Source organism: Cebus imitator, unplaced genomic scaffold, assembly GCF_001604975.1.
Source record: "Cebus imitator isolate Cc_AM_T3 unplaced genomic scaffold, Cebus_imitator-1.0 Scaffold223, whole genome shotgun sequence".
NCBI classification, from domain to species: Eukaryota; Metazoa; Chordata; class Mammalia; order Primates; family Cebidae; genus Cebus; species Cebus imitator.
In genome coordinates, this window is record NW_016107538.1 from 579,513 (window position 1) to 592,435 (window position 12,923).

Genomic DNA, 12,923 nt, shown 5'->3' on the forward strand with positions numbered 1-12,923 from the left:
TTTTTTTAGTAGAGACAGGGTATCTCCATGTTAGTCAGGCTGGTCTCCAACTCCCGACCTCCAGTGATCCGCCTGCCTCTGCCTCCCAAAGTGCTGAGATTACAGGCATGAGCCACTGTACCTGGCCATGGTTTTCTAACCTCTCTAAATTTACTGACTACAGTAGATGAAAGTGCATTCATCCTGATGTCTAGTCAAAAGATGGAAATTGGAACCATAATTCATAGCCTATAGTAAACTTTCAATAGTTGATGGTTATTTCAGTCTGTGTCACCTCTCACTGCCCCTTCTCCCGTAGCTCTGCGAGCTTCTGCCTCTGGGAGCAGGAAATCAAGTCTGCTGGGTTCCAAGAATGGGTTAGTTTTGGGTTTCACTTAATCTGAGAGGCCGTTCTGCAATTGGAGCCCTTGCAGGGGCCAAACTGATATAAATCTGCTTAGGAGGCCAGATTCAGAGGCTGCAGGATGGAGCTGGGCACCACAGCCAAGCTGCTGCCGCTGCTGCTGCTGCTGCTGCTGCTGCTGCTGCTGCTGCTGCTGAGGTTGACGCGTTGCACCTGTGCACAGACAGATGGTCAGAACAGCTACAGGCCGGTCATCCAAGTGACCAATTGGGGTCCCTTGGGCGACTGGGCCTGGCCTGAGATGTGTCCTGATGGACTCCTTGCCCGGGGGTTCTCGCTCAAGGTTGGGGCTCAGGCCTAGGTCCTGGAGAGGGCAGAGACACTTGGGACCACCGAGCCAAGGATGGCAATTCCGTGACTCATCCTTGCTCCTCTCCTCGATACCCACGTGGAGCCTTCCCAGGGTCTTGGCGATGACACTGCACTGAATGGGATCAGGCTGCACTGCGCGCTCAGGAACGCCCTAGGAAACGCGCACGCGGTGGAGTCCAAGTCTGGAAGGTGGGGCACAGGGGCCAAGGATCCCCCGGGGTGATGGTATGTCCCTTACCTTCTATGACATACTCCATCGCGACAGGCAGGCTGGCTTCTCCAGAGCTACGGGGCAGTATAGGCCAGTATAGACCGGGGCTGGGGGTGGAGGTCAGGGAGCTAGACCCAGGTTACCAGGGTCTGTAGACAGCACTTGGCTTGGAAAGTCCCAAGAGGTGATTGGCCTGTTGGTGAACAGGGGCGCCCGCAAAGCCAGCGCATCTCCATTTCCCTTGCAGGTGGGGCGTGTGGAGTGAGCCATTGTGGTGTCCCAGCAGCGGCTTCCTGGTGGCTTTCTCGCTTCGCGTGGAACCACCTATCGGGAAAGGTGTTGACACAGCAGCGAACAACGTGCGCTTCCGCTGTTCAGACGGCAAGGAACTGGAGAGGCCTGGGCTGAGCTGGGGAGACTTTGGAGACTGGAGTCCCCCTTGCTCCAAGGGTGTGTGTGGCCTGCATCGAGGGGCCTTTAGGCTCCGGCGATGACACTGCACTGAACGACGCGCTCTTTTTCTGCTGCTGCAGTTGAAAGGCGCAGCCGCAGCTCTCTTCTGGGCCGGGAGGCTTGTCCCACCTCCTGCTATTAAAGCTTTTCCAAGTTGACTTTGGTCTCACCTGTTTTAGGGATGGGGAGCTGCGTCTTCTTTCCCCCTCCTAACCTAGCATTTGGCGAGGCATGCATTTGGGTTTGGTCTCAGGGGTCCATGGTAGATTGCTGAAAGTTATGGACTGGTAGTCCAGAAAAACACACTTAAACACACAACTTTAACACAAGTGATGGAAGTCTGGCTTTTTCTTTCTTTCTTTCTTTTTTAGAGGAGTCTTGCTCTGTCGCTCAGGCTAGAATGCAGTGGCATGATCTTGGCTCACTGCAACATCCCCCTCCTGGGTTCAAGGATTCTCCTGCCTCAGCCTCCCAACTAGCTGGGACTATAGGTGCCCGCCACCATGCCCAGCTAATTTTTGTATTTTTAGTAGAGATGGGGGTTTCCCCGTGTTGGCCAGGCTGGTCTTGAACTCCTGACCTCAGGTGATCTGCCCACCTCAGCCTCCCAAAGTGCTGCGATTACAGGCGTGAGCCACTGCACCTGGCCTGAATTTTCTTAATCTTAGGTCACTGGTTCAGAAAGGAGACAACCTAGGCACCAAATTGGGGCAGGGTGTCTGCAGACACCTTCAGAAAGCCACTACGTCGCTGCTGAAAAAACAAAATTAGCCAAGAGTGGTGGTGCACACCTGTAATCCCAGCTACTCGGGAAGCTGAGGCAGGAGAATCACTTGAATCCGGGAGGCAGAGGTTGCTGTGAGCTGAGATCACTCCTTTGCACTCCAGCTTTGGCAACTAGAGCAAAACTCTGTCTCAAAAAAAAAAAAAAAAGGCAAATTCTACTAAATTATGGCCAGGCATGGTGGCTCATGCCTGTAATCTCAGCACTCTGGGAGGCCAAGGCGAATGGATTGCCTAAGCTTAGGTGTTGGAGACCAGCCTGAACAACATGGTGAAAACCTCTCTCCACACAAAGTACAAAAATTAGCAGGGTATGGTGTTGTGTGCCTACAGTCCCAGCTACTCAGGAGGCAGAGGCAGGAGGATTGCTTGAGCGCTGGAGGCGGAGGTTGTGGTGAGCCGAGATCGCGCCATTGCACTCCAGCCTGAGTAACAAGAGCGAGTCAAAAAAAAAAAAAAAAAAAAAAAAATCTACCAAATTAGGAGGTGACAAGGCCACAATGGCTTTATAGTTCCATTTTCTAGAGTTTCAGAGGCTATAATGTCTTTTCCATAGTTTTCATTATTTTCTCCTACAAAACCCAAACAGTAGTCTTCCTAAATACTGATTTCCTGTTCAAGACCTTTGTCCTTGCTGTTCTCTCTGCCTATAATCCCCCAAATATCCAGATGGTTAGCAAGCCCTCCAGATCTTAGCTCAAATTTAACTTTCTCAAAATTTCCCTATCATAAAAGAGTCTCTCCATCAGTCAATATCAATCTCATTAACATGCTTTTAAAAAGTGTTTATTGGCCAGGCACAGTGGCTCACACCTGTAATCCCAACACTTAGGAAGGCTGAGGTGGGAGAATTGCTTTTGCTCAGGAGTTCAAGACAGGCCTGGGCAACATGGCGAAACCCCGTCTCTACAAAAAATACAAAAAAATTAGCAAGGCATGGTGGCATATGCCTGTGGTCCCAGCTACTTGGGAGACTGACATGGGATGATCACTTGAGCCCAGAAGGTGGAGGATACAGTGAGCCGATATCATGCCACTGCCTTCCAGCCTGAGTGACAGAGCGAGACACTGTTTAAAAAAAAAAGTACTTTTTACCTATTGAAATAATTTTTTGCTTCGTTTAACAGTTGCCTATCTTCCACCCTTGGAATGCCAAGTTGAGAGCACAGAACTTGTCCCTCTTGTTTACCATTGTTATTTCCAGCACAACCAAATAGCTCAGTATTTATTAATTAATTATTTATTTATTTATTTTGCGATGGAGTCTCACTCTGTCGCCCAGGCTGGAGTGCAGTGGCACGATCTCGGCACACTGCAATCTCCGCCTCCCGGGTTCATGCAATTCTCCTGCCTCAGTCTCCCAAGTAGCTGGGACTACAGGTGTGCGCCACCATGCCTGGCTAATTTTTGTATTTTTAGTGGAGACAGGGTTTCACTATGTTGGTCAGGCTGGTCTCGAACTCCTGACCTCAAGAGATCCACCCACCTCAGCCTCCCAAGTGCTGGGATTACGGACGTGAGCCACCGCGCCTGACCCAGTATCTATTTGTTAAGAAAGTAAGGCCAGGCGCAGTGGCTCACGCCTGTAATCCCAGCACTTTGGGAAGCCAAGGCTCGTGGTTCACGAGGTCTGAAGTTCGAGACCAGCCTGGCCAATATGGTGAAGCCCTGTCTCTACTAAAGATACAAAAATTAGCCAGGCTTGGTGGCAGGCGCCTGTAATCCCAGCTACTCGGGAGGCTGAGGCAGGAGAATTGCTTGAATCTGAGAGGCAGAGTTTGCAGTGAGCCGAGCTCATGCGACTGAACTCCAGCCTGGGCGACAATGCAAGACTTCGTCTCAAAAAAAAAATGTAACAAGTGGAGTGCAGGGGCCCCAAAACCCACAATCTGAGACAGGGAAGAGAGCTCAAAGCAGTTTATTCTAGCGAGCCAGGGAGTGAGCGGGCCACGCAGGTATCCAGGAGAGAGCAGGTGTAACCCGGCGGTCAGTGGAGCCTCAGTGAGGGGTGTCCTGCGGAAAAAAGAAGGTGAGAACGCAGCCAGGACCAGGCAGGTTCCCTCTAGAACTCCACCCCACGCCATCCCACCTTTTTTTTCCTGCAATCGCCACAGAAGACACCGATGATCGCGTTCACCAGCTGGATCCCACACAGTACCATCTCCAGACACGAGGCGGCCACCAGCAGCGAGAAGAGCGTCACGTTCCAGGGGACCACGCGAGGGGGCGCCTTGCACCAATCCCATGTAGTGCGGTTGAGCAAGTAGGCTCCCCTGTGGGAGGGGCAAGGTCACGTGGGAGAAGGCGGCATGCGCGTGCGCCACCCCCCACCCCTCCCCAGTCCCGGGAACGCGTCCCAGGGGATTTACAAAGGCCCGGGTAGCCCACGTGGAGCGACAGCTCTCGAAGCCGAGTCCCACCCAGATGTCCCAGTCCATGGGGTAAGGCCCAGAGGAAAAAGGCAGAGAATGGAGGGCACGAATACAGGCTAAGCCTTACGCGGTGTCTTCGAAGTGGTAGCCCCACTGGCCGTTCATTAAGCATCTGGGTCCATTTCGGAGCCCAGCTCCAGACACCGAGAGGCAGTAGATGGCACCAAGCACCCCAAACGCTGAGGAGAAGACGGAGCGCAGCATCTGGATGTGGCGTGGAAGGGGAGGTGAGTAAGTCCCAATGTCCCCATCTGTGCGTGACAGCGTTCAGCACCAGCCCTCACACATCGAGCTCTGCTCCAGTCAGGTGGAAATTTATTTTAATTTTATTTACATATTTATTTATGTATTTATTTATTTTAGACAAGAGTCTTTTCTGTCGCCCAGGCCGTGTAGTGACACGGTCTCGACTTTCACTGCAACTTCTGTCTCCCTGGTTCAAGCCATTCTCATTTCTTTTTTTTTTTCTCTACACAGCCTAACAGAATCAAGTCATTCTCGTTTCTTCAGCCTCCCAGGTAGCTGGGATTACAGGCGCCAGCCACCACACCTGGCTAATTTTTATATTTTTAGTAGAGATGGGGTTTCACCATGTTGGCCAAGCTGTTCTCGAGATCCTGGCCTCAGGCGATGTGCCCTCCTTGGCCTCCCAAAGTGCTAGGATTACAGGCGTGAGCCACTGTGCCCAGCCTCGAGTTAGATTTAATTCTTCTTTTTTTTTTTCCTTTTAAAAACAAGAATCAGGTTAAATCAGTGAGTTTTAAAAAAATTTCTTCTATTTTTTTTTCTTTTAAAAACAGAGTCAGATTTAAAATACATTTCCAGGGCCGGGCACGGTGCCTCACACCTGTGTGTGTGTGTGTGTGTGTGTGTGTGTGTGTGTATAAACACATATATATATATATATATATATATACATTTCTTGTCAAACCCCTGGCTTGGAGTTAGGCTAGCCCTAAGAGCCAGTGGCCGCCAAGGTTCACCAGGATTGTAGTCCCCCCTCTCCCCCTCACCCTTGTACCCCTCTGGATCATTGAGGTTTGAGATTTGCCAGTGCCAGGCAGGGGTGGGGTGGAGCCTGGGACTCACAGAGGAGTTTGTGTAGGTAGGAATTCTGTACAGAGTGCCGTGGCTCTGCGAGAACATGTGCGGAAATTGAGTCTGAATTTCTTTTTTTTCTTTTCTTTTTTTCCCAGTAAGACAGGGTCTCACTCTGTCGCCCAGGCTGGAGTGCAGTGGTGTGATCACTGTTTACTGCAGGCTCGACCTCCTGGGCTCAAGCAGTCCTCCCGCCTCAGCCTCTCAAGTAGCTGGGATTGCAGGTGTGTGCTTCCACACCGGCTAATTTTTGTATTTTTAGTAGAGACAGGGGTCTCACCATGTTGCCAAGGCTGGTCTAGAACTCCTGGGCTCAAGCCATCCATCCTCCCACCTCAACCTCCTAAAGCCACCACACCCAGCCTGGAATTCCTTCTTGATTTGGATCTTACCCTGCAGCGATTTCCACAGCACCCAGCACCACAGCAGCCCTTGCCTCCTGCACGCACGGCTGCAATTCCCGGACACAGTACCTGTGGGACAAGAGTCATTGTTATAGCATGTCCAGGCCTTACTTGCATCAGTGCTTACGTCCTTCAGGAAGCTGCCTGTGATCCCTTTAGCCCTTTGGACTGTAGAAGACCTTATCTCTGCTTCTCCTGGAGTTCTGCTGGGCTTCACTTTGCTTTATCCTTATTTATGGGCCTTCCTTATCTCTGTCCAGGTTGTGGCCTCTAGAAGGTAGCATCCAATATCATTATTTTCCCCAATCTTGGCACATAGTAGTTACCCTATTGAATGGATGTCAGGGGGACTACTTCACATGCTATGAATTGATTCCTCTCTCAGGATCTCAGTTTTGCCCTGTGTAAAATGGGTCTGGAAGATCTAACTCACAGATCTGTTCTTAGGATTTCATGAGAGAACAAACTGACATGGTGTCAAGACTGGCTCAGAGGCAGGGGGTAGTGGCTCACGCCTATAATCTCAGCACTTTGGGAGGTGGAGGTGGGCAGATCACCTGAGGTCAGGAGTTTGAGACCAGCCGGACCAACATGGAGAAACCTCGTCTCTACTAAAAATACAAAACTAGCCAGGCATGGTGGCGGGTGCCTGTAATCCCAGCTACTCAGGAGGCTGAGGCAGGAGAATGGCTTGAGCCCGGAAGGCAGAGATTGCACTCCAACCTGGGCAACAAGAGGGAAACACTGTCTCAAAAAAAAAAAAAAAAAAAAAAGAAGAAGCCAGACACAAAGGAACATATACTCTATGATTCCATTTGTGTAAAGTTCAAAATAGGCCAAACTAGCTTATGGGGTTAGAAGACAGAATAGTTGGGCGCAGTGGCTCATGCCTGTAATGCCAGCACTTTGGGAGGCCAAGATGGGCAGATCACAAAGCCAGGAGTTCAAGACCAGCCTGGCCAACATGGTGAAACCCCGTCTTTACTAAAACCACAAAAATTAGCCGGGCATGGTGGTGCACGCCTGTAGTCCCAGCTACTTGGGAGGCTGAGGCAGGAGAACTGCTTGAACCCGGGAAGTGGATGTTGCAATGAGCCAAGATCATACCATTGCAGCCTGGGTAAGAAGAGCAAAACTGTCTCAAAAAAAAAAAGAAAGAATAGTTGTTACCCTTGCTGGTGAGGTGATTCTGGGTTTGTGTGTGGCGAGAGGCGTGTCTGTGCTTCTGGTAATGATCTGGTTTTTGACCTGGGCTCAGATATGCTCACTTTTTAAAAATTTGTTGAGCTGTGTACTACGGATCTGGGTACTTGTCTGTATGACTTCAATAAAAAGTTTTAAAACATCAAAAAAAAAAAAAAAGTGTAAAAAGTCCTTCAATAGTTTTCTGTTGTACTTAGGATAAAAATTCAAATGACTCCACAGTGGCTTTCAGGGGTGTTCCAGGCCTAGCCTCTGCCCCCCTCTGACCTCATTTCATTGCGCCTCACCTACACCGGCCACCTGTCTGATCCTTAGAAGTGTGGAGCCTATTCCCACCTTAGGCTTTTGACTTGCCAGTTCCCTGCCTGCAACACTCTCACCTTCTTCTTGTCATTTGGGGCTCAGTTCAGGCGTCACTGCATAGAGCCCTTCCCTGAAAATCCTGTAAAAAGTGGCCTCCACGTTGCCTAGGAGCCTTCATGCCAGCAGTTTTGTTTTATTTTATTTTATTTGAGACAGAGTTTCAATCTTGTTGCCCAGGCTGGAGTGCAATGGTGCAATCTTGGTTCACTGCAACTTCCACCTCCTGGGTTCAAGTGATTCTCCTGACTCAGCCTCTTGAGTAGCTGGGATTATAGGCACCCATCACCAACCCCAGTTAATTTTTGTATTTTTAATAGATACAGAGTTTCACCATGTTGGCCAGGCTGGTCTTGAACTCCTGACCTCAGGCTCTCAAAGTGCTGGGATTACAGGCATGAGCCACCATGCTGGTGCTTCCTAAGAGTGATCATGGCACAGAGTGGGGAGGAAGGCAGCTGTGAATGAGTATGTGGGGAGGGCAGCCTCGGGATCTCCACTGAAGCAAGCTGGTTAGAGGGGGCAGAGGAGTGTGAGGAGACAGGGATGGTTGAGGTTGGAAAAGGAGCACCCCGGGACACTGGCTAAGTGTGTAAGCCTGAGAGGGGTGTGACTCTCAGAGAAGGCTGAGTTTAGAGTGATGGAGTAGAGTCCAGAAGCCAAGAATCCAGGCAGGAGGAAGTAGAAGAAAAGACTCGAGAGAGTAAGAGGCGATTGTTGGTTAAAGGAGAGGTATCCTCTTTTAGCAAACAGAGATGTGACCAGCAAAAGGGACCAAGGTGAGCTCTCCCCTGGAGAATGTCATGGGCCAACCATCCTAAGAAGTGGGGAACTGTGCTGGGTAGATCGTTTGTCTTTATCACATGAAGATGTTAAACCAGATTGACCATCCCAAAGTTTCCCTAGATGGGTAGAAACTTGGAAGATGGGGGTTAGTAATTTGGAGAAACCTGTGTCTCCTTTTCTCCCACTTCTGACAGATCTTAGTCTTGGCCAGGCATGGTGGCTCACACCTATAATTCTAGCACTTTGGGAGGCTGAGGCAGGAGGATCACTTGAAGCCAGGAGTTTGAGATCAGCCTGGGTAACATAGGGATACTCCGTCTCTACAAAAAATTTAAAAGTTAGCTGGGTGTGGTGATGCCCACCTGTGGTTCCAGCTACTTGGTAGGCTGAGGTAGGAGGACTGCTTGGGCCCAGGAGGTTGAGGCTGCAGTGAACCATGTTTGCACCACCACACTCCAGCCTGGGCAACAGAAAGAGACCCTGTCTCAAACAAACAAACAAAACACCAACACCCCTGCCCCCCTCGAAAAAAAAAGTTTCTCATCTCCAGGAAGATGACTTGTGGGCATCCTCTCTGCCATTCTGACCTAAGTTCTGAGTTTATCCTTAGCACTCGGCACAGATTGGGCCTCCAGAAATATGGGGTGAGAGTGAATGGACGTGGAGGCAGGGGAGGATGACTGATCTGTGATGTCAGTCCCTGGCTCTGGGTAATTTCTTTCTTTCTTTTTTTTTTTTTTTCCCAAGACAGAGTCTTGCTCTGTTGCCCAGGCTGGAGTGTAGTGGCACAATCTTGGCTCACTGCAACCCCTGCCCCCTGAGTTGAAGCAATTCTCCTGCCTCAGCCTCCCGAGTAGTTGGGATTACAGGCGACCACCACCAGGCCCGGCTAATTTTTGTATTTTAAGTAGAGACGGGGTTTCACCATATTGGCCAGGCTGGTCTTGAACTCCTGACCTCGTGATCCACCTGCTTTGGCCTCCCAAAGTGCTGGGATTCCAGGCGTGAGCCACTGTGCCTGGCCAGCTCTGAGTAATTTTGCTGCACTCCACCCTCATGCCTGTTATTATCCTGTCTGATGATGTCTCTGACAACCAGCTGCTCCTTCTGCCTCCACCCTTGTAGTGAGGTGTTCTCAGCATCTGCTCAACAGTGGGAACAGGGAGGACAGGCAGGACATGCTCCCTACGAGGTAGGGGAACTCTTTAGAGCAGTGAGGCTCTCGTCCTTTCTGTTCCCTTCAGACTTTCAGCTTGGGACCCTGGGGCTCTTCCAGGACTGACTCTAGAGGGCTCTTAGTACCCACCAAGCCATTGCCATCCTCTCCCAAGGAACCATCCTTACTTCTCTCTCCCTGTCGCTCCTGTTCAGAACCCCTTAGGCGGCACCCAGCTACCTGGCCCAGGCTCCCCTGCCAACCTCCTCACCATTAAGCCCCCGCCGATGAAGCCACCCATGAGCCAGACTTGCAAGCTGAGATGGTTGGTGTTGGTCCAGGAGGTCTCCCCATTAGGCACCAGCAGGAGGGCGTTGGCCACGATGCAGACCAGGGAGAGGGTGATGAGGGAGAGCCCCACGCAGCGGGCACACTTTCCTGTGCACATGGTGGGATGTTAGGAAGGGCAGGCAGTGAGTGAAAGTAAGCCGGAGGTTCCCAGGTCCAGAGGAAAACAACCCTGGAGCAAGGAGCAAAGGTCGGAAAGAGGTGTGGCAGAAACTGGCAGGATCAGAATGATAAGGGAGAGAGGCACAGGTCGCGGGCACGGAGGAGGCAGAGGCGGAGGGCTGCAGCCTTGAGATAATGGGAGGATGCGGTGGTGGATGAGGTGGGGGCCGTGGACACACTACTCTGGATTCACGCCTTCCCGTTTTTCTGCACACTCCTCCACAGTCTCTCTGTTGATTCCATACCTGCTTTGCAACTTAGTCAAGCCCCTTAATACGTCTCAGTTACCTCATCTGTATAAAGTGATGCCACTTGCGGCCGAGTGCGTTGGCTCACGCCTGTAATCCCAGTACTTTGGGAGGCTGAGGTGGGTGGATCACCTGAGGTCAGGAGTTTGAGATTAGCCTGGACAACATGGAGAAACCCCGTCTCTACTAAAAATACAAAAATTAGCTGGGCAAGGTGGTGGGCACCTGTAATCCTAGCTATTTGGGAGGCTAAGGCAGGAGAATCACTTGAACCTGGGAGGTGGAGGTTGCAGTGAGCCGAAATTGTGCCACTGCATTCCAGCCTGGGTGACGAGCGAAACTGTCTCAAAAAAATAAAAAATAGGCCTGGTGCGGTGGCTCACACCTGTAATTCAAGCACTTTGGGAGGCCGTGGCAGGTGGAATACAAGGTCAGGAATTCGAGACCAGCATTGTGAAACCGTGTCTCTACTAACAATACAGAAATTAGCTGGGCGCAGTGGTGAGCACCTGTAATCCCAGCTACTCGGGAGACTGAGGCAGGAGAATGGCTTGAACCTGGGAGGCAGAGGTTGCAGTGAGCCGAGATAGTGCCATTGCACTCCAGCCTGGGCGACAGAGCGAGACTCCATCTCAAAAATAAAATATAAAAAAATAAAGAATAAAGTGATGCCACTTGCCTTGCGGGCTACTTGTGAGAATTAAGTGGGACCACCTGAGAACGATTTTGTAAACTAGGAAGCACAGAACAGATGTATGGTGGCCTCTTCGTTTCTGCTAGTCCCACAGTGAGCATTCCTTCTAGGGAGAAATTAAAGAGATGATTGTGGGCTCTCATAATCCTGCCATTTCACCTTCTAGTATTTGATTATTGACATCTCCTCCTCTTAAGGCCACTACCTGTCTCTCTCAGGGTGGGCTTAGGACTTAGGCCTGATTGATGAGAGCGTTCTATCCCGCTAGCCTTGGTGTTTGATTCAGCAACAGCCATGTGATCTGAGCCAGCTCTGTGAGAATCAGCTTCTGCCTTTTTTCGTCTTGTTTTGTTGCTGCCGGAGTCTTGCTTTGTTGCCCAGGCTGGTGTGTAGTGGATCATGGCTCCCTGCAGCCTTGACCACCTGGGCTCAATTGATCCTCCCACCTCAGCCTCCTGAGTAGCTAGGACTACAGGTGTATGTTACCATGCCTGGCTAACTGTTTTATTTTTAATAGAGACAAGGTTTCACTGTTACCCAGTGCTCCTGAGCTCAAGCGATCCTCCCACCTCAGCCTCCCAAAGTGCTGGGATTACAGGTGTGAGCCACTGTGCCCAGCCCCTGATGACTTCACAACCAGCTGTTGTGATGAGGGAGGGCCTGCCTGTTATGGGGAGAAGTCAATCCAGAGGAAAGAACAATTGAGAGATGAAGATAGTAGGTCTTGATGATGTCATTTGAACCTGCAGATCCAGCTATACCTGAAGCCCGATCATTCCTTAGAAAGTTTTAATATGTGGCTCCCACACCGCAGCGCCGCCACCCGGCCCTGCCAGCTTCCCAAACTGTGGCCAACCTCAAGCGCACCTTCATCGCCATCAAGCTGGACGGTGTGCAGCCTGGCCTAGTGGGAGAGATCATCAAGCTCTTCAAGCAAAAGGAGTCCCGCCTCGTGGCCATGAAGTTCCTCCGGGCCTCCGAGGAACACCTGAAGCAGCATTACATTGACCTGAAAGACTGCCCATTCTTCCCTGGGCTGGTGAAGTACATGAACTCAGGGCCGGTCGTGGCCATGGTCTGAGAGAGGCTGAATGTGGTGAAGACAGGCCGAGTGATGCTTGGGGAGACCACTCCAGCAGATTCTAAGCGAGGCACCATTCGTGGGGACTTCTGCATTCAGGTTGGCAGGAACAGCATTCATGGCAGTGACTCAGTAATAAGTGCTGAAAAAGAAATCAGCCTATGGTTTAAGCCTGAAGAACTGGTTGACTACAAGTCTTGTGCTCATGACTGGGTCTATGAATAAGAGGGGACACAGCAGCAGTCTCCTTCAGCACGGCTTGGTGCGTCCCTGGACACAGCTCTTCATTCCACTGACTTAGAAGCAACAGGACAGATCATTCTTTTGTAGACCATATTTGCCAGTAAAGCCTTTGGAAGCTGGAAAAAAAAAGTTTTGATATGTGAATTGGTTTGAATTGTGTCAACTGCAATGTAGAGTCTTTGTTGATTTGGAAATTTAATTCATTAAGCCCTTGCTAGGGATAGAGCCTTGTGCTGGAGGCTACAGGGATTTCTAGTTGTATGACTGAGAACCACATCCAGCTATGCCTGAAGCCTGATCATTCCTTAGAAAGTTTTGATGTGTAAACGGGGCACAGTGGCTCATGCCTGTAATGCCAGCACTTTGGGAGGCTGAGGCAGGTGGATCACTTGCAGTTGGGAGTTTGAGACCAGCCTGGCCAACATGGTGAAATCCCATCTCTACTAAAAATAGAAAAATTAGGTGGGTCTGGTGGCGTGCACCTGTAGTCCCAGCTACTGTACTTCAGCCTGGACAACAGAGTGAGACTCTGTCTCAAAAAAAAAA

The 12,923-nt window shown here is 50.6% G+C and overlaps 1 protein-coding gene and 2 pseudogenes across 1 annotated transcript; 2 read left to right on the forward strand and 1 right to left on the reverse strand.

The window, feature by feature from the left end:
- Window positions 1-761: 761 nt before the first annotated feature.
- On the forward strand, window positions 762-1,537 carry LOC108281317 (annotated as a pseudogene).
- Window positions 1,538-4,064: 2,527 nt separating this feature from the next.
- TM4SF5 (transmembrane 4 L six family member 5) lies at window positions 4,065-10,131 on the reverse strand. The gene is made up of 5 exons (XM_017496788.2): window positions 9,873-10,131; window positions 6,085-6,165; window positions 4,662-4,798; window positions 4,252-4,435; window positions 4,065-4,175 (listed from the first exon to the last, which is right to left on the reverse strand). The coding sequence occupies exons 1-5, from the start codon at window positions 10,047-10,049 to the stop codon at window positions 4,161-4,163; spliced, it is 594 nt and encodes a 197-aa protein (XP_017352277.1). The 5' UTR covers window positions 10,050-10,131; the 3' UTR covers window positions 4,065-4,160.
- Window positions 10,132-11,846: 1,715 nt separating this feature from the next.
- On the forward strand, window positions 11,847-12,438 carry LOC108281270 (annotated as a pseudogene).
- Window positions 12,439-12,923: the final 485 nt, after the last annotated feature.

Coding starts and splice junctions, on each gene's coding strand:
- TM4SF5 (XM_017496788.2), bottom strand. CDS start 10,049: ATGTGCACAGGAAAGTGTGCCCGCTGCGTGGGGCTCTCCCTCATCACC. Junction 4,799..6,084: donor GCTGTGGAAATCGCTGCAGG/GTAAGATCCAAA, acceptor CGCCACATCCAG/ATGCTGCGCTCCGTCTTCTC. Junction 4,436..4,661: donor TACCACTTCGAAGACACCGC/GTAAGGCTTAGC, acceptor CCCCTCCCACAG/GGGAGCCTACTTGCTCAACC.